The 21,994-nt window shown below is 37.0% G+C and overlaps 1 protein-coding gene across 6 annotated transcripts; it reads left to right on the top strand.

The window, feature by feature from the left end:
• Positions 1-238: 238 nt before the first annotated feature.
• Positions 239-21,865, top strand: dcun1d4 (DCN1, defective in cullin neddylation 1, domain containing 4 (S. cerevisiae)). Of its 6 annotated transcripts, none has more exons than XM_056259812.1 (11): positions 239-380; positions 5,021-5,091; positions 9,033-9,072; positions 10,645-10,732; positions 11,794-11,882; positions 17,195-17,265; positions 17,354-17,445; positions 17,547-17,655; positions 18,502-18,606; positions 19,696-19,798; positions 19,936-21,865. In XM_056259812.1, exons 1-11 carry the CDS (start codon positions 362-364, stop codon positions 19,989-19,991), a joined length of 843 nt encoding a protein of 280 aa, XP_056115787.1. In that variant the 5' UTR covers positions 239-361; the 3' UTR covers positions 19,992-21,865. The 6 variants fall into 6 exon arrangements, with proteins under 6 accessions (XP_056115787.1, XP_056115783.1, XP_056115786.1 ...); XM_056259808.1 differs by having other exon boundaries at positions 347-392; XM_056259811.1 differs by having other exon boundaries at positions 347-392; positions 19,696-19,826.
• Positions 21,866-21,994: the final 129 nt, after the last annotated feature.

The raw sequence follows: 21,994 nt of genomic DNA, 5'->3' as shown, positions 1-21,994 counted from the left end.
AGTGGGCTCTGTGTTGGTGCACAGCTGAGCCAATAGCGTGTCATCGTGGGCTGGCTTTATTCTATGCACGAGGAAACTATCGTAACTGATGTGTGTCGACATACTTCTCAGCCAATAATATGCTTTGAGAGGAGGGGCTATGAAAGCACCTTAACCAATCACGTTGGTTTAGAGGCGGGATGTACACATTGCTTTTTGCGCAATGTATTTGACAGTCTTCTCGACCAATCAATGACACTATGGGCGTGGTGCCTGAAAATATGGCCCATCTAAATCATTTGTGGGCAGGAATAATATTGACGTGTCCCGCCCACTGGCCGGTCTGCAGACTCACACAAATACAGTTGTGTGTTTCATAAAAATGCACTCAGATGCGTCAAGTAAGTACAATAGTACGTTTTCACTGCTATTCGTATTCTGTCGACCTGTGATGGCAACTGCGAACTTGCTGAACCCTGACAAGTCGCCGTGACTTCTTTTAAGACGTATGATTCGCTGTATTGACGCATTTTGTGAGTAAAGTAGCCGTTACCCGAGCATACAAATCATCAGATTGACTCTGAGCTTGCTAGCTGCTCTCTTTGTGTTTTTACTCCGATGTCTTGGGCGCTTGCAAGCGACAACGACCTTGCAAGGAATATCGTTGTATTCTAGCCTTCTTTGCTTGAGTATATGCAGCAATCCGAGCAAGGTATCTGATCCAATTTACACAATACACTTGTACACTAATTACCTTTAATACCCAAATAACCTTAAGGGATCCATCTCATCACAACTCGAACGAGTAATGCAAAGCCACCGAAGAGCAAGTTAAAGGTTGTTGTTTTAGAGCTAAACGGGTCAGATTTTTCCGAGAAAACTGCGGAAAAATGACTGGGGGTGAAAATTGTGACGCAGTTGTGTAAAAATTTAGTGCTTGCAAACACATTAAATGTGATCTGACGCATTACTGTACGGCCACCTGAAAGATCAACTGCACATCGTTGTGATAAAATGTTTTTGATCAAAGATAGAAAATCTTTTTTGCAGCATTTGGGTCGCATTCATCAGTTGGGGAGAGTACCGATTGAAATTATGATTTGGGGAATTCTGGGAAATGTGGTTTATTCAGCCGAGCCATTTCATTGGCAAACGTAGGCGTTGTTTGTCATTAGACTACATTCCCCAGAAGTCCACAGACTCTCCAGATACTTTGTAAAGTCGTTGCAAGTTATGTGTGTATACACTCTTGTGTTAACTATGTGTCAGAAATGTTTATTTTTAAGAGCTGTCAATATAGAGCGTTGAATGTTTGAAACATTTTGTTGCGAATTCGACTAATAGCTTACTGTTTATTACATGTTTGGGGTGTTATAACTATATCTAACGTACTGGTATTCCTGACAACTGCGTCAGAGGTTCATAAATAGGTCTCATTTTATGTCGAGTTTGCTTTAGTAATGCACTGGATTAGATACCGGGCATTATTTAAATAACATATCTTTCATGATATCTGTATTTAATGTTGTTTCGCAGGCCTGCCTACTCGCACATCGCTCATATACAAGGCCTGTACTATACATTTTTTTTTATCCGAATAACGAGAACGTGGAAGTTTATAATATGTGCAAAATGAATCATATACGTGATTTTCTTGGTGCTACGCCAGTCTTTAGTTTCTTTACAAATGAATAATGCTAACTTTCGTTTTCATGCGCCCAAAACACGTTTAGGCTACGTTTTATAAGCCGCATATTGTATTTATTTAGGTATTCCCTTTGTAAGCTAGGCCTACATATTTTCAAGATTGGAAAAAATGTACATCAAAAACAGTATAATAAAGCCATAGAAAAGTTACATAAAATATAACCAGCATATCACGCATTTACCGTGTAAACATTGGTGTTTATACACTATGTAGTTATTTTCATTATGACAAATGATATCAAGAAATCCATAAACTTTCAAATTAGGCTTCTTTATACTTTAGAATATATACATCTTTTCCATTGCACTGCATAAGGAGAATTCTTTATTCTTAGTTACTGCGTTATAGTGGGCCTTTCAAAAGATGCCCTTGACATTTACAAATGGATATCTATTCATATCTGAATATCTTGTTTTGATATTTAGGCCATATTTTCTGGAAGAATAAAAATGAAAAACTGTGGATTCAAGGGTAAATTAAAAAAGACCAATATTGATATCAAATTACTGACTTTCATTATTGACTTTCTGAATTTCTTCACATTATCACAAGCAGTGAATCAATGCACCTTTAGAAGTGTTAGGCTACGTTTAATACAAGTATAATTCTGGAATATCGCTGTGGATTTTATTTTGATTAACTGGAGTCATGTTTATCTTTGTAAGTCAGTTAAATTGACTATTAACCATCTATATTTGGGTCTGTACATATTTATTCTTAATTATCTATATCTAAACCCAAGTCTTGCTTCCACAAATTTATTCTAGATATTTGATATTCACTAGGACCTGATATTAACATGCTAGAGAAACATGACCTCCACACTGACATTTACTTTCTTAATGATGAAACCATACTATAATATAATATAAAGCAATGGACAATATTTGCCCCCCTACCTTTATAAATAACTTTGTACAATAAATAATGTTTAATATATAAAAAAGAAAATTAGTCCAATAGAGAAATATGCAATGATGGTAGAAACAAAGTGATACTAAGGGTGTATTCACACCAGGAAAGTCCGATAGTTCACTTGCTTTGGTCTGGACCAAATCTTTTTTTTTTTTTTTTTTTTTTGGTACGGTTCGCTTTCACGCTGCTCTTTTTGCAAGTGAACTGAAATTTGTAAACAAAACCACACGTGTGCTAAGGCCGTCCATTCATTGGACAAGGATTCTCAAGTAGGGAAATCAGGAAGTGCAAAAAAGGCTTAACATAAATTAACGCAGCATCATCCTTGTATTGTAACTATCGTTACATTATATGAACTGCAAATGCTTTTTTTTTGCATCTATGTGCGTTTAGACTAAAGAGAACGCTCTGTATGTGAATGTCCTGATGCACACACTCATTCATTCCATTCCAATGATGCACACACGACGCGCAGAAAGACGCGCAACAGATGTAATGTAGTAGGCTACAACAGATCACTTTCCCATAACGCAACTCCGACTACGGAAGCCTGTTAACTCAAAGGCGCAGTGCTTTCTTGCAGTTGGGTCGGTTCATGTTCACACCGTAAACGAACCGTAACAGAGTTCATTTGGAAGCGCACCGAGACCATCTCTTCAGCTGGGTCTCGGTTCGGTTGTTTGGTCCGCACCCGAGTTCGATTGCTGTATTCACACCTGCCCAAAAGGTCCGCACCAAGGGGGGAAACGAACTAGAGTTCGATTCAATCGAACCAAACAAGGCAGGTGTGAATACACCCTAAGTGAATATTAAACTAAAACCGCCAGTAGGTGGCGGTAAGGCACTGTCTTAATGAGTGAGTCATCAAGTCCATTCATTCGTTCGTTCATTTATTCATTCATTCTGTAATGAAACAAGTGGCTGTATTATGAATGGGTAATTGGATCATTGACTCATGATTCGTTCAAAAACGCTGTGTGTTGCAGTTCTGCTGTGGCTTTTGTTGGAACAATTATTTCATTGCAAAATAGAGCAAACAATACTGTTTTTAAAATGGACATCACTTGAAGGTGCAATAGGTGATCTGGGAAATGCTAACTTTAGCCTGGTAGCATTGAAATCTCACCCTCACTGCTTATCGCCATTCAAAGCCACACCTCCTCCAAAACACATGAACACACACAAACCAGAAGCGAGACGACCAGAGACAACGTTATTGGATTACATCATGTTTCATTCACTGGTGAGAAAACTTTGCAGTACAGTGAGTAACAATACTACAATAAAGAACATAAACAACTGTTTGCCTGCCATTCTCGCTCGGTCTGCACAGCGTGCGTGAACGCGCTGATGACAAATGATGTCTGCATGAACAGGCTGCGCAGTGGTATGCAAACACACGTTGACTGACATGGAACACATGCTAACATTTAATCCAGACCGAATGTAATTTTAATACTACATTAATACACATACAACAAACCACATTTTATGGCCCTACGCCTTCCACAGATGATATATATGTCTAAAAATAGACCTCTTAACATAGTGATTGCTATCAGGATATGAGGAGACTTTAAACCAGCATAACAAAAAATGTTTCTGTAGAGAATCACCTATTGCACCTTTAATATTACCCTATTGTTTGTTGTATAAAATGAATGTTGCAATTGCAATCGTGTGGATATTTGGGAAAAATTGCATTCTTGCCTTTATAATATATATCAACATTAAAAACAAGAACTTTTTTGTATCAAAGAGTTTTGAGTCTTAATCGATCTCTATGCACAGTCTGTCTAGATTTGTTCTTCATGGTAGTAAGTGCTAAATCCCCACTTTTACGAAGGTACATTATCGAGAACGGCAGTAATGTAGCTCGATTTGCTAAGGCAGCCTATCATGTGCCCGTTTGTGTGGATGCAGTCCGTTTTGACCGCAAAAAATAAGGTAATTTGATTGGAGTTTACGGCATTTTGCCTGTTAGAAATACATTGGTTTTAATGTTATTTTAAGGTGGGGTGGAATTAAATGAATGGCAAAACTCAGCATTTTGTTGCCTCGCATACACCCAGGGGTACGTGTACACCAGTTTAGGAACCACCATATAAAGATAATGGATGACAATGTTGATAGTTGACTATGCTTACAATAAAGGCACATAAAGCAGTTAAATGCGTATTGTATGCATTAGCTTATTAGAAACACTTAAGTATCTCACATGGCCTCTCATATTTATGTCACTCTACAGGCCGACTGAAGCAGATGCTTCTTTTTTCCATATTCTCAATAACTTCTACATTCTAGACTGAAGACACTGTGTGAACAAACACACAAACACATAGAAGCCCATGTACAGCCCAGATGCTTGTACATAACTGCCAGGAGTAACAGATGATTATTTTTATATCTCCCTCACAGATTTCCAGCTGAACTCTCATTTGTCCACACTGGCCAGTATCCACAAGATCTACCACACCCTGCACAGGCTGGTAAATATGGACTCCATTTGCCTGCACTTAAATACTCATCAGCTTTTTTGCCAGATTTAACATTCATGCCTTTAAGTGATTTAAACCAAGAGCATTTACAGATGGGATTTGTGCACATTTCATGTTTAGTTTATCCCTAGATGATTTATTCTTTTGTATCAATATGATTCTGGCAGGTAGACCACTAAATCCACACAAAATCAACAACATTTTCAGTTTTCAAGGTCAATACCTAAGTTTACCAATGTATCATTGATTTCTGTGCACCGTAGTTTAAGTCTAAGTTTATTTAGTGAAACTATTAGAAAAGAAATGTTCTCTGTATGCTATTGCTGAAGTTGAATCCAGCAAATAAAGGTTTGTGATTATGTAGTAAAAACTCTCGGTCAGATATTTGTTTGATTTGTCAAACAAACTAGCTTTAAACATGTTTAAAAGATAAAACATGTTAAAGAGGCTTTAGATCATAGATGATCTATAACCAGGTCTAGATGAAATCTGCAGACTTTTTTCACACACATATGCGCTATATTTGGTAAATGGTGAAATGCATTAAAAAGAAATGGGGTAGTAAAGTCTTATTAAACAGTCGGGCAATGGACAGCAGACGAGTAAAGAGTGAATGATGGGCGCTTGAAATTTGACATTCTTCTTCACACAGATTTTGTGTAGGCTGTTTATATATACAGTATCACATGCAGAATTTTGCAAATATGAGCTGATATTGTTATGTGAATATTATTAGATCAGGCCGTAAATCCCCTATTCCCCGGTTAAAGTTCTTATATTGAGATTAATGCAAGAGCTGACAGTGCTGTACTGACCGTAGGGCTGGGCGATATGACGATATTATCGTATATCGACGATGTCTCGCAAGTATCGCGATGTCGATTTAACAGTCGGTTTCCAGACGATAATCGTCAATATCAAAAAATGACAATAGGCTTATATTTCACATAGCCTAGTTAAACATATTTATTCACATCATCATGCAATAACATGAATGAAATATATTTTTATAGGCTAGTAAGTAGGATTAAGAATAGAAAATCGATTCTTGATAGCATTCTTAAAGCGCAAGACGAAAGAGAACACGTCTGCATGCGCGCTGTTTTCTGAGCTGCGCACTCACGCAAACAGCGCAAAGAGCCGCCTCTCACATAGTGCACTGACAAATACACAGAATTATATCTCACAATTATACTTCTAGTTAATTTATAGCATCACATAAACACGAATAAACATCAGAAGAATTATTGTTTCAACCGTGGAAAGACTTCAGTAGGTAGGCTACACACCTCTTTTCAAGTTCAAATATCCCCGTAAACACAGCCGGTTTTGTCTTAACGGTTGAGAAAGTAAAACAGTAGTGTCCATTGAATCAGTCCACTGACAGCGTATACTCGCTGCCACCATTAATGTTGATCAAAGAACAAAAGAAAAAGAAAATCACTCACTGAACTTTTGTAACTTTAATTAGCTTAATATTTTATGTGCCTGTTGTTCGGCGCTGACTGCTCCAACTGCAACATGAGTCTGTGCGGCCTTGAGATGCGCTCCCTGTCAAACATCATTTGTCCTTACTTTCGTAATTTTGTTAAACATTTTTCTTCATATAATCAAGTAGCCTAGGCCTATTTTATTTTGGTTTGCAGGCTGATAAAAGTTCATCAGAAAAACAAATGGTAGAAGTAGGCTAACTTTACCCGTTTCTGAATATTAATTGAAATGTTGCACATAATAAATAGGCCCAATCAAAAAGCACAAACGTGACCATTGTAATTAAAAGAAAAAGAAAAATGTCGTTATATTGCAAATGGATGAAGAAATTGCGTTTGAATAGGCTATCTCATGCACGCGTTCGGAGCAATGTTGGCAGCTCCGTAGGCTATTGGGAGCGTTATAGGCCTACTTTGCTTTAGATTAAATAAATTAATAAATAAACAAAACAAACAAAAAATCCCCAAATATAATTTTTAATGACTTCTGTTTCTAAATAAATAAAGCAGTCATTTTTATTTCTTAAACAGCTTAAGGTGAACTTGGAACTAAAACCAAAAAGGAGGAAAAAACAAAACGTGTTTGCTCATTCAGAACGACAATTCGTTTTTAATTCCTAATTTTAGACAAATAACAAATATATTATAGTGTGAAAATACAAGTTTAAAAACAGCGCTACACATAGGAAATTAAACTTATTATTAAATCAGGCGATACCGCCAAAAAAAGGAGAAAATCGGACCTTATGAAAAACAAATAGACAAGACAAGACACCTAGCTATAACATCAACATGCATTCACCATTCTTACAATCACCAAATTGTGTTCTGTTCTGTTCAGTTGTAGGCCTATTTAACATTTCTCCTCGCGAAACGAAATTCGTTTCAAACACAGATGCAATAAGAACAGTGAGGAAATTATTAGCAACAGTAACATAACAAGCAAAGCTAATGTTTTATGCTCGTTTAAGCTCAAACTAGTGATGTATGTCTCGAGACCGGTCTCGAGACCACTTTTACGTGGTCTCGGTCTTGTCACGGCCTTGACGGTCTTTGGTCTCGGTCTTGTCTTGGTCTCGGACCTCCCGGTCTTGTCTAGGTCTCGCTGTCTCAGACCGACATAGTGGTCAGGGGATTGAGCAATACAATACTACAATATCCACGACGATATCCGCAACGTATTGAAGCGCGCGTCCGAGTGAAGAGAGTGCGGTGCGCGCGAGCCACGCGAGAAAACACTGTATCCGCGCCACTGATCGCAGCGGCAACGAGCACTTTGATCACTTGATTTAAAAAAACACATATCATGTACAGTTTTTGATATATTAATATTTATTAAAACACATATCAGTGACATGATGGGTTTTACCTTCATTCAGGAGATTTTGGGTAACTGCACAACTGACAGATGACTTTGAGCGCACCGCCAACGGTGTGTGTGTGTGTGTAACCATAGCGACAAAAACGACCAACTTTCGGATCCTGCACTTAAGCCTATAATTTCGTTTTTAAAAATATAATTATGTATTTAAAAGTTGCAGAATGGATTCATTTGGAGACTTCGAAATCAGCAGAGATAGGCAGGCAAATGCAAAACAACATTTGACAAGTTATTGCTTAGCTTCAACACTAATGTTTTTTTCCCCTCCGGTCTTGACTTGGTCTCGGTCTTAGTCTCGACTTGGTCTTGGTCTCGTCTTGGTCTTGGTCTTGGTCTTGTCTTGGTCTCGATACCATCTGGTCTTGGTAGTGTCTTGGTCTCGGTTTAGGCGGTCTCGACTACAAGTCTAGCTCAAACTAACCAAAGTAAAACCTTTAACGTTTCAATCATTAAATTAAACCAACTAAATCGCAGGCTATCATTAGATAAAGTGCAGCCAAACTCAACATGACTTGTGTTAACGTGTATTCCGTATGTGTTGTCTCCAGCGGGGCGCATAGGGGGCGGGGCTTGGGTAGACGATATAATCGGATATCGCGATATTTTTTAAGGCGATTATCGATAAAATATTTTTTACATATCGCCCAGCCCTAACTGACCGGTGTACTGGTAGATTAGCATTGTGGGATAGCTGTGTTTGGCTATATAAGAGTTTAGGACTCTCAACGGCATTATTACGTACTACAAAATTAACCTTTGATCAAGCCATTTACTTAAATAACTACCCTCATAACCCTGATTGACACAGAATTGTGTTCTACATGATCTTATTTCCAGAACTCTCCTCCCCGATGTCTTTGAGAAAGCTGCACTGGCAGCATCTGTAAAGGTTACAGGAAAAAAAGATGATCCGCCACCTACATCACACACTTGCTTACTGTCTTTTTTTTTGGCGCGGTGCTAATAGCTGCTTGTCTGCTGCAGAATGTTGTTTGAGTAGAGATAGAGAGAGAGAGAAAGAGTGATGGTGGTTGTTAAATACAGTCTCTTTCTCACCGTAGCACCTGACAGAAGACGTCGGCCCAGAGACTCACGGCACAGGTAGTGACCTGCCCAATCTCTCCATAACCTAATCAACTAATATCAATTATATATATATATATATATATATATATATATATATATATTTATATATTTGTGTGTATGTGTAATTTTTACTTCTACACTACTGTTCAAAAATGTGTCAAGTAAAAAAAATAAAAAAATGAAATTAATATTTTTATTTTGAAAGGATGAATTAAATTGATCAAAGTAAGGACATTGCAAAAAAAAAATTCACTAAAGATTTCTATTTCAAATAAATGCTATTCTTTGAACTTTATTAGAACATTTTTTAAAAAATGTATCTGTACGGTTTCGACGACAATATTTAGCAGCACAACTGTTTTCAACATTGATAATAATGAGAAATGTTTCTTGAGCACCAAATCAGCATATTAAAATAATTTCTCAAGGATCATGTGAAACTGAAGACTGGAGTATTGATGCTGAAAATACAGTTTTGTCATCACAGTAATAAATTACATTTAAACGTATTAATTTTAAATTGTAATATTTCACAATATGACTATTTGAAAGGTAGTGTATTTTTACTGTAATCCTCATATTTGTCCCCTATAGAAGTCCCATTCCTCCAGGTCTTAATGTTCAAGCTTTATAAAGGCTCTATTGAGCTTGCAGGACGTCTCATCAGGCCCGGTTCTACAGGGGTGCTTGATGAAAGCTTGTAATAATAGCATATTGGCGAAAACAGATTTGGAAAACGCTCCAGAGTGTATTTGTGTTTAGGCTCTGGAGAACGTCAAATGTTTCTATTTAAAACGTGTTTTTGCAGAGGTGAAAAATGAGAAATCACAGAGATGTTTGTTAATCTCTTGAATGCAATGGCAATCAGAGAGGTGTTTTAGTCCACTCACTGCTTAAAATGCCGTCGTTTTTGTTCAGTGCTGAGTTCTGCACATTCGTGAATCTCATTAGCAAATAAATTTACAAAGCAAGTAAGAGATTCTTTGTACAGTGTAGACAGCTTCATTGATTATAATGGAACTTTGTGAGATCGTGATGAACTGAGATGAGTGACAGCTTCTTTAGTCTTTGCGCGCTTTCGAGGCTATATATAAACCATTGAATACATTTTTTTTATGCTGCTGAGGACTGATGGCCAATTACACATGCTACAAAGTTTCGGAAGTGACATCTACATATAAATGTAGGATTCACCCTCGAATTTGAATGAGCAATGTAAATGGTAAATGAACTGCATTTATATAGCGCTTTCACAGACCCAATGGCCACCAAAGCGCTTTACATTTACATAAATGCAGACTAATAGATTAATAGAAAAATATTAATATCAAAATATTTTTTAAATTCTATTCAAAATAATCTTAAATGTTTCTCTGTACATTGCTATTTTTGTCATGGTGGAGCCTTTGCTTACACTTGCTTACACTATTTTCAGAAGCACCCTAAATTTTTTGATTCTGGAACCGGGACTGCGTCTCATGCAAATTATATGAGGACATATATATGAGGTTTGTGGGAGGGAATGGCTGAAAAAGAGAAACAAAAATAATCACCATCTTTGTGTTCTGTCTCTCTGTGTTTTTCCAGCCTGCTGCTCCAGAGCCATGCCCCCCAGGAAAAAGAGGAGACCCACTGCTGGAGATGACCTGTCTGCTAAGAAGAGCCGGCAGGATAAGTATGCTCAAAACATCACCTTTCCATTCATCCATCTCTCCAGCCTCTTCATCTCTGTCCATTCCATGTCTGTTGACTTTCCTCTAATTCACTCATACATACACACTCATTTATCTACCCAACTTTTTGATTAACAACTAAACTAGGTACCTAAACTAGGCCCCCTGTGGTGAAAATCAAGTTTTTAATAAATATTTAATGAATGCTTTAAGACAACGTGCAAATTCATAAGTCAACACCATTGCTGAGTATTTTCTCCTTAAAACTCCTGTGAAACAAAGACCGTCTCAAAAAACATGGTTTGAAATCGCCTGCGTTTCTTACATCACAAACTACCTTGTAACCAATCACGTCAACGTGCGGGCGGGCTTTAGCATATCACTACTATGCTAGAGAAGCCGGGTTATCCCAATGTATTTTTCTGTTGATATGAAAAATCGGGTACATTTAGCAATATAGCGGGTGAATTATGCATGTGATGTATGTTATGATGAACTATATGCCTTTCTCCACTTACGTTCTATGATGTTCAAAGCATTTCTAAGGATGCTTTATTATTGATTTTTAGAAGGCAGGCTGAGATGGTGAATGGGAACATGGTTTGTGTAACATTAGCAACACATTATTAGCTGTTTGATAACACAGTCAAGCAAAAGTTTAATCATATGAATTACTGTTGTGTGTCCAGCGTTGTAAAAAAGTGTCACCATTGTGCAGCGTTTACTTCAGTAAGTTGACAGAGTGAATCTTTTAGCTCGCGTGAGTGAGTGAAAGCTATTTTAAGGAATGAATATTTATTTTTTTCACAGGAAAAAAACGTTTAAATATGTCATTTTGGTGAACAAAGATGAGAATTCTGTATTTATTCACAGAAGAAACTGAATGTTATAATAATGTAAAAAGTAAGTATCAGATCTGTGTTTGTGGGTGGATTTTTGCCCTCAGAGCACATGTCTCTACTTGTTTGTATCAGATGCAGCACGTTTGCGCTTTAATGTTCATACAAGTGTGTGTTAATGTATATTTAAATAGCATCTGCTCAGTCCTGTCTATTCATTTCAGTGTTTACAGAAAACAGGAGACATTGCAAATCCAGGAGGCTGAAGCTTTTTCTAGCAAGAGATGTCTAGAGTGGTTTTATGAATATGCAGGTATGTACGCAAAGTCATGTTGAGTTTTGTTATGTTATGAACTATCATAAACTGACTTTTTAATGTCATTCGGTATGTTTACATGGACAACAATATTCCGATATTAAGCAGATTAAGACAATACTCTGATTAAGAAACTACCATGTAAATAGGGATTTCTGATTACTTTATTTCCTGCTAAAGTCATACTCAAAGTAAATTAGGGGTTAAGTAGTGGTGGTTGGGGGTGTTGGTTTTAAAAGTAACATTTATCTCACCTAAATGTTTGCTCACTCATTGTATTTGTTTTTTTTACAACGGGGTAATTTTGTTGCTCAAGAGTTTACACAACACAAGGAAGCTTGATTTCAAGTTTTGAATTACACTGAAAAGAGTAGCACACATAAATACAACTGAATAAAGATACAAATTAAATAAAGAGAAAAGACTATCCAGTGTTATTTTACATTTCATTACTTTATTCAGTTTCTGTAGTATTTCTGTACCTGAATGCTAGTGTTAGACCTATCCGAAAGGTCTAACACTAGCATTCAGGTATAGAAATACTACAGAAACGGAATAAAGTTATCAAATGTAAAATAACCCTGGAAAGTCTTTTAGTCCTGTATTAATTAAATACATAGGCTATTAATCCTAATTCTTTACAATTAAAGCTATCTTTTGTTGCTTTATGAACATTAATGCTGCTGTCATTTTAAGAGCTAGTGAACGGATTCATTATGCATGCTTTTCTTTCTCAATTTATTTGTTTGTGTTTGTGTTTATTTAAGACATAACCAACTGTGTTTATGAGGATACTCGCCAAGACCAAAATTTTGACATAATTTTGTGTTTTTGACCGTTACAGTCCTATAATCCGTGAAAAAGTAGACAGTTTTGTTACTCGTGAGCTGTTTGTGAGGCTGCTTTACTGTATGTATGTGCGCAGAGGAAACCATCTCTCAGAGAGCGTGCAAATACTGAATAGTTTAAAACCGCTTGACTGTTTAAATTTGTAAGACTTATATGGAAGGAAAATAATGCCAAATGTAACAAAATAAGCTTGTTGAATTGCACTACTTGGAAAAATATGAATTGCAATAAGCATGCTTGCATTTTACATTGTATTTTTAGGGCTTGTATTTTTATGGTCTAAAATTCAACATGGTTGTATATTTAAGCTGTGAATATTTCAATTCAAAACATTTCACACACATTTTCATTATTAAAAATTCAATAATCCATATTCACCTTTCAGATTTCACTTCCAAAATATTAATTCTGTTTAAAAATGCAACCTATAATATTTGAGAGGCAATTTTAGGTCTATTTTATTTTGCTTTACAAATTCGCTTCCACAAATTCAGTGGTTCAAATTCGACAGTGAAAAAATAGCAATATTTACACACGATTTGACAGTTTATTTTATTAAATCTAAAAAAATCTAAAAGGTGTGCATTATGCCTGACACCTACATGAAACCTTTACAGTTGGTTTTATGTCAAGTCAAGTCACCTTCATTTATATAGCGCTTTTAACAATATAGTTTCGAAGCAGCTTTACAGTGATAATAGGAAATTAAAGTAACAGAGATTAATTTGTTACAGTGATAATTGGAAATTAAAGTAACAGAGATTGTTAAAGTGATAATAGGAAATTAAAGTAACAGAGATTGTTTTGGCTTTACAGCAGCTCTAGAATAAAGTTATTGTCCAGCTAAAGTTAGTTTTGATTGATTCACTTCCATTGCAAAGATCATTAGTTGATCAACAGCCGCTTGCACATCCTGCTGGTGAGGTCGACTAACAGCAGATGGAGATTATGAATCGGTAATCTACTGATATTCCTGCAGTTCCCGGTGTTGTGCCGAATTTCGACCCCGCCAAATTATTACCCCCCTAGCATTGGTAGGTTTATGATTAGTTGTGGGGGTGGGGTTAGGAATAGGCAATCAGGTACTGACTTCAACGAGGGGGGTAATAATTTGGCAGGGGGTCGAAATTCGGCACAACACCTGTTGTGAAATGTTGAATTTGAACCACTGAATTTGTGGAAGCTAATTTGTAAAGCGAAAATAAAATGGACCTAAAATTGCCTGTCGAATATTATAGGAATATTTTGAAAGTGAACTCTGAAAGGTGAATATGGATTATTGAATTTTTAATAAGGAAAATGTGTGTGAAATGTTTTGAATTGAAATATTCACAGCATAAATATGCAACCATGTTGAATTTCAGCCCATGAAAATGCAAGCCTTAAAAATATAATGAATTAAAATGCAAGCACGGTAAAAACATTTTTCAATTAGTGCAATTCATCAAGCTTTTTTGTTTAAAAAACATTTGCCATTGTTTTACTTCCATAGATTTATAGTAACACCAGGTAACTTTTCAACCTTCATAATATATTTCCAAGTCTCTTGTGATGGTACATCGACTTACAATAGGTTGAATGACACGTCTGCCATAGCCTGACGGGGTCTGTAGCGTTTTTAATCGTACTTTTAAACTTCGGGTTTCGGATAGTAACCGGCGAACAAAGAGAACTACAAAATTCGACTGCTTTACGGCATATACGTCACTTCCACCGCCACCCCCACTTCCTTAAAATCGGACGTGCGAGCCAAATGTTATAGTCATGGCCGAAGCAGCACAGAAAAACAAGAAAGCAAAGGTTTTATCGGAGCAAAGCAAAAAGAGAAAAAGAGAAAGTGATCGCGTTAAAGGCAGAACGAGGATCAACATTGGGCCAGCATTTTCTCGCTGGCGTGAGCTGAAGGAGGAGGAGGGGTGCCCGACCGATGCGGACTTGGCAAAAAAAAATCAAAAATCAAATGAAAGCCTGTATCAAAACGGCGTGTACAAGTTTGGTAGGGGCTACATTCTTGCAAGTAAATATATAAGATGTACAAAATCATATTTTTAGGATACCTAACATGTCTGTGATATTTGTTTATTTGTCTTGCCTCAAGCTATAATGCAAATCGATTTGTAAAATTTGCAGATTCATTTATGGTAGCTTGATATTATAATATTGACGATATATGGTTATCTACCACTCAAACATTGCATTGAAGTATCATATAGATCCAGTAAAACGGTAACCAATAGACTAGGCTACTATAATGACGCTGGCTTGTAAACGTGATCATCGCGATCATTTGTCGTTAGAAAAAAATAAAACCCATGAAATTATATTCATATGACATGCTGAAATATATGCCACTGTACCTGGGATGAAGACATTTCAGACAAGACGCAAGCAGAACACCTGCATGTGACCTCCTCCTACAGTGTTCAGGGCTATCGTGGTTGTCAAACAATTGCACGTGCATGTAGGATGACAGAGTTTACGACAGTAGTAGAGGTCTAGAGGACAATACTGTTTCCCAACTGTAGGGGGACCCCACCCCGAGAGCAAAAGTAACCTGGTGTTACTTTAAAAAAGTGCAAATTATAAACTTTAGTGACGATGCAACACTGGTCCGATTGTGCAAATGACAATTCTGTCAACTGTCCCAAGTCCCAAAACGTGAGAGTCTGGTATCTCTGCCAGTAACGTACTCGAAAACTCTTGAAACTTTGCACACGGGTCAGAACTGTGTGAGAGCGAGAGCAAGAGAAGACGCAGAACCACTGAATCAATCACACAGTTTGTGAAATTACGTCTCGCAGAGAGTTTTTTAAAATAATTTTTATAATCTGTGTGGATTAATTTACTCATACAACCTACATGCTAGAGTGAATAAATATTTGCGGGAATTTCCCGCATTATAAGCACGAGACCTGCAAGAATGATTTAAAATTATGCGCAATACCTGCGCCGAAATTCGAGCCCTGAGAACTGTATGTTGATACGGAGAGAACGTTGGAATGCGTGGCATGGTGACGTAAAGACGTAAGGTTAATAATTAAATTACTGCTGTCCATGTAAACTTAGTCATTGGTAAGGTCTTAAAATGGTATAATCACATCAAGAGCTGATAAGCTCATATAATTTGACTTGAAATGTCTAGAAGGCAGTGAATAATGTCAGCTAAATTTATGCTAGTTTTTTTTTTTTCCTTTTCTTTTTTTATTCAGAATTCCATCCTTGTGACTTCAGAGACTTTCCAAATGAAGTTAAGATGTAAATAGAGTGACTATAAGTATATACTAAAATGTATTTGGGCACTTAAGTCACACTTAAAAAAATGTCCTAGCAGAATAGAGTTGTCCAAGACTTTTTGTCTTCATTTTGAACAATATATCTGTTGCTTCATATTTTGAATCCTAAGATTAGATTTCAAACAAACCTTTTTTTAAATGTTTTGTTCAGTTGTTTTTTTGTTTTGTTTGTTTTTTTGATTGAAGTGTCCTTAACCCTTAAATGCATGAATGTTTCGCCAGTCATTATTACATATTCAGGTCTTTAGCGACCTGGATCTATATCTAACACAGATGCATCTCTACGTGTCGCGATAACATAAAACTCTCCTGATATTAGAGTAACAATTACAGAAGAATAAAATAAAGCATATTTTGTTACCTTTTGGAGCTTGGAAGTGTTTAGTTTGAGCAGATGTTTTATACCATCATCACTGTCCTCGTCAGAGATCATTTCCCAGTACATTCAGCATCTGGCTCATATTCTCGATCTCAAACATATTTTCAAAACGATAATTGTCAATATCTTCAAAATCAATCTTTTGATCACTGAAAGCTTCGCCAGATCCACCATTAAGTGACAGCGACACTAATATTTGATTGCGTACAGTACTTGCTCTGCAGTAAATCACTGAGCCATTTCAAGTACTGCTGATAATACTTCCTATTCTTTTGTTTTCTGCCTGCGGTAACTATGAGTGAAAAGTCACTTCATTGTGTATCAGACATTGCCACCTTGTGTAATAAAGGTGAATTTCACTTATTCAGTAATCAAAGATTCAATTGTTGTGCAGAAAAAATATACTTGCACTGTTACACACCTCAGGTCGTTAGCGTCCCTATACAATTTTTACAAAAAGTAAATGGGAAGACAGGCATTCTTTTATAATTGTATTGTTGTTTTCTTGTTATATTGTTTAGAATGAATTGATTGAGGAATACTAAGAAGGTTGATGTCTTTAAAAAATGAATGAGGAGGAGGGTATTGAATGACATCCTGGGTCTCTAAAGACCCACAGTATGCGTTTAAGGGTTAAGGGCCACTGGTTTTAAAATGTTGTTATGCAATTCAAATACTTAAAAAAAAAAATATATATATATATATATATTGTGGCTTAAGTGTCCAAATACTTTTTGGGGCCAATGTATATAAAAGTAAAAATGTGTCTGCATGTGTTGTGTTAATAGGGTGTGATGATGTGGTTGGACCAGAAGGGATGGAGAAATTCTGTGAAGACATTGGAGTGGAGCCAGAGAATGTAAGAAACTAAATGAATGTGATATGGTTTTACATTTTCCTCTAAAAACATCTCATCAGTGGTCCTTTTAATGTATATTTGTACGTAGGTGGTGATGCTGGTATTGGCCTGGAAGCTTGATGCCCAGAGTATGGGTTACTTCACTTTACAGGAGTGGCTCAAGGGAATGGGCTCTTTGCAGTATGTCTGGCTAAACATGGACCTTGTATACATCTACTACCATGCTACTACACTTCTTTCTGTCCCAAACTTTACTTTTCCTATTTTTTTGTCATATGCAGATGTGACTCTACTGAAAAACTCAGGAACTCTCTAGACTACCTGAGGTCCGTCCTCAACGATGCCACCAGTTTCAAGCTCATTTACCGATATGCCTTTGACTTTGCCAGGGTGAGTATGTGTAGGACTGATTGATGAACACTTATCATTGTTGACTTTAAAAGCTCTTGTAGTCTTTTAATACTTCAACACTATATTTGGTTTAATGATTGCCTGTGACTGTGCATCTGGATCCTTTCTGAATAATTTTTTTTTTGCTCATCACAGTTCTTCAGTTACAACAGACAAGGGCTTGAGACTGCTGAGAGATGGTGCTATTTTAGGTTGTTTTACCTCTTTGTCTGCTCAGCAGAAGTATCTCTTGTCCCTTGTATCTTTTTCCCATTCCCTTGGTATGAATTGTAAAGCGAATGGAGATTTGCTGAGTGAAGCTCTTACAGGAGCCATTCGATAAGACCAATAAAGTGGATGAGTACAAATAAATAGCTTGTGGCAACCTTGAATGGATAACATGACATCCATCCTGTCTAGATAAAACAGAAATGTTCACGTCTGGGCTTATCTTGTATAGAGCACTTAGTCCATTCTCCAGCAGTGAAACCATATTTCATGGCTGTTAGAGAAGTGATTTATCTTGTATTTTTGTTTTTAAATATTGGGCACAGAGAACCTGAAGCATTGTTATGGTGTCAAGGGATAGGGACAATAATCATGTTTGCCCTCGGGCACTTGTATTATCATATGTTCAAGCTCAGGCTGCTTAGAGTATAGAGTACACAGTACAGTAATTTCTGAAACAGTCCTCCAGGAGCAACCTGGATTTAAGTACTTTGGCAATAATGGGTCATTTATAGATTGTTACCTCACTACCATGATTGCCAACTCAGTATTTTTATTGTGATGTGTGAACTTGTATTCAAAATGTTTAAAATTGAACATGGTTCCCCCCCTTTGTAGGAGAAGGATCAGAGGAGTTTAGACTTGAATACTGCCAAGTGTATGCTGGGACTTCTGCTTGGGAAGACCTGGCCATTGTTTCCAGTGTTTAACCAGTTTCTAGAAGTAAATATTTTAATCTTTACCGTTTATCAGTGTAACTTTAATAATTTTACAATACCAGTCAAATGTTTTGACCACTTGCAGATTCATTATTACTGCTTTCCACATTTTAGAATAATATAAATGTCATAAAAACGATGTACATACAACACAAACCTTAAACGGCATATTATTTGACATTCTCTCAGCCAACTTCTTGGATCTAGGAATACTTTTTAAACCGCATTGAAGGTGTTCACAAACTGGCCATTTTGTTGGCTGCTTTTATGTTCCAACTCATCTATGTTCCAAAACAATTAATTAAAATTAAATTACATTTAAATTGCTCCATGTAGACATTCATATGTAACCACAATTTAGATTTAGAATAAAGCTTTAAAGGTGCAATATGTAATATTGACAGTTAGCAGTTGAAATGGGTACTGCAGTCCAAATTCTAAATATTGGAGTAGAGTTGTTCACCCGTCCCCTCCTCCAAAGACTCAATGCTCATGTGGGTTGCTAGATTGAGGACACGCAATTGACAATGAAAGCCGAGGAGACTTGTACACTGGAAATTGATTAGTTGATTTATCCGTGTTTTAATATGCTTCTGTTCATAGAGATTTTTAGATGGATGCTTTTTAGGTCGGATATAATCTGTAATCTCTGAGCCGTTTGTTTATTGACTTCCATGGCTGCAATACGCTGTGTTTTCCACCAACTGGCAACCTGGGGTGTTGAAATACTATTGGGTAAATTGGCAGTGGGTGGAATCACACAGACCAAAACAAAAACAGACATTCTGACACGGAACGCACATTTCAAAGTAGAATAACTGGCTGTAGCATTGTTTTAGTTTTTTTATGTATGCGAGTATGTGAACTTAGAATGTTTCCTAAATATCTGCAAACATTATGGTATTTTTATGCTTTAGTACAGTCAAAAAATGACATACAGCACCTTTAAATATAAGGGAAACAAAATCAGTACAAACTTTTGACTGGTATTTAATACATATATTTGCACATCAGTACATATTCTATGTCAATTACATTTTTTGACAGTGACATATCCCCCCCCCCCCCCCCCCCCATTTTTATCCCCCCACAGCAATCTAAGTATAAGGTTATAAATAAAGATCAATGGTGCAATGTTCTAGAATTCAGTAGGACTATCAACCTTGATCTCAGTAACTATGATGAGGACGGGGCCTGTGAGTACAAGCACCCACACTTTAACACGTCTGTATACTTCTAATTATACCCCAATTAAGACATCCATCATTATTTTGTAAAATGCAGCTGGGAGTACATCAGATTTGCCTTTTGACTATTTTTTCTCTTTGCTTAGGGCCAGTGCTGTTGGATGAGTTTGTGGAATGGTATAAAGATCGAGAGATGTCGTAGCGACAGCTTCCCCATGCTTACCGCCATCACCAACTAGAAACTAATCGCCAACAATCACCATGACAATGACGACAGAAACGGCTTTGAAACAAACATCTAGAAAACAAAGTACAAATCAAAACGGAAGAGTTTGGGACAGACTGATGGTGGCCTCCGGCTGTGAGGGCTTGAGTGTGTGACTGTTTGCATAGAATGTAATATCAATGCACATGTTTGTATGTCGCCCTTTTAGTCGGGGCCATAGGAGGGTCACTGGTGGTTGTGTGTTGGAGAAACAGCACCTCACCGACTCCACCTAATACCCCCCATAGCCCACAATGCACTGTGGGTAAGCACACGGCCAGCCTCGGAGCCGCCTTCCCACCCCACTGTGATGTTTCATATTGCTGTGAATGTGAATGAATAGGCTCTTAAAAGGAGAATGAATTTCTCCACAAGGCAGGGTAGTTAAAAACTCCCATACTGTCTGAAGATTTAAGACATTTAGGTAATTTGGCCCTGGAAGGGCAGAGAAAAGCAGGAACAAGCACCTGCTTGGCTTTTTACTGAAGGTCGGTGACTAGATACTAAGACTTTTTGGTTCAAAATGGAAATAGCTTACAGTATCACTCTGCTGATGTGGTCCAAACACTGTTTACTAAGGTTTTTACGTTGGAGGAGGATGACATTCAGAGCATGTTTCCATAGTTACATAGCGACCTATGCCGTAAGTTTTATTTTTACCAGTCTCACTGCACTTGGTTGCCATTTAATAAAGCACACCACAAGCAAGAGTGTCATAGACATTCTGCTGTAAGTACTTCCTGTGGTATCAGTATACCTTTCACCACTTCATTTTTGATATTGATTATGAGATCAACTTGAATAGCTTTACTGTTTGCAAAATGAAGAACAGAGGCTATACTTATCATGAACATAGAGCCCAGTATCTTTTTCCTGACTCGCATGTCCATTGTGCATACACGCTGGCAATGGCAGATATGGCCATCTTGTAGAGGAGTGTGAGCAGGTTAAATTGACTGCAGAATGCATTAATTATATCATTTGATTCCTTAGCAATGTAACTAAACTGTGCATGTCATTAAAATGACAAGACATGGATCTAAGTGATGGAAAAGAGACAGGACAGAAGAAAGCTGTTAAAGTGCACTTTTGATTTCTGTGATGAATTGCCACAAAAATATAAAAACAGGTATTCTGCCCTAAACACTGACTCTCATTTGGCCACATCCTCGTCCACAGATCTTGTGGTCAAATATGATCAATTTAACCCATAGTGACCAATGCCTAGCAACTATTTAACGTTCTAGTTATGTTTGTAAAACTGTTGAGTTTTGTCTATGGCTGTGGCGTGAAGCTAACTTGTCATTTGAACAAGAACAAAAGCATGCATGCATTCTGCAGTTAGAGCTGTCTTTGTGAATGAATGAGGTTTTTCCTTTTTTTGCTCTTGTTTTTTTTGTACAGGTATTTGTAGAAGTGGACTTTTTGTGCTTAATTTGGGTATCCGCGGTCATGCAGTCTTAACGCTTTATGAAAAACATGATTGTGTGATGGTATTTAGAGCTTAAACACACTTGTAACCTCATCTGTTGAGATGTTCTTCTCTGCATTGCCTCCTCCACCATCTCCACCAAGTGCTAAACTACCCAGTTCATGAGTGACTGCAGCATTTCAGTATATCTGCAGCGTCATGAAAATGTACTAATTTTGTTATATGGAATTAGAGAACAGAGACAAAATCATTGTTAACTTTATCAAAGCATATTTTGGGTAACAAAAGTTTTTTTCTGGTTACAAGACATTTTTGTTCTGTTCAGATTGTTTTTCTCTGAAAGATGGAGGTTGCTAACCATAAATTATTGATTAAGTATTCACTTAGAATCTAAAAAGCCAACAGTCTATGTATGCTGTGCATGCTGGCCAGAATCCATTTGGATAATTTCTACAGACACTTGTCATAATCCCAGTCATCTGCACCTGTTTGTGCCTGAGGGAAATGG

The sequence above is a fragment of the Rhinichthys klamathensis genome, unplaced genomic scaffold, assembly GCF_029890125.1.
Source record: "Rhinichthys klamathensis goyatoka isolate OS25496 unplaced genomic scaffold, OSU_Roscu_1.1 h1tg000170l_1, whole genome shotgun sequence".
Taxonomy (NCBI): Eukaryota; Metazoa; Chordata; class Actinopteri; order Cypriniformes; family Leuciscidae; genus Rhinichthys; species Rhinichthys klamathensis.
Note: the sequence above shows the minus strand (reverse complement) of the source record. Positions and strands in the feature narration are given on the sequence as shown.

What these genes read in the sequence shown, in the direction of transcription:
- dcun1d4 (XM_056259808.1), top strand. Translation starts at nt 362, where the DNA reads ATGCACTCAGATGCGTCAAGTAAGTACAATA. An exon ending in ACCACACCCTGCACAGGCTG is followed by an intron (nt 5,092 to 9,032) that starts GTAAATATGGAC and finishes TTCTCACCGTAG; the next exon opens with CACCTGACAGAAGACGTCGG. An exon ending in AAGAAGAGCCGGCAGGATAA is followed by an intron (nt 10,733 to 11,793) that starts GTATGCTCAAAA and finishes TATTCATTTCAG; the next exon opens with TGTTTACAGAAAACAGGAGA.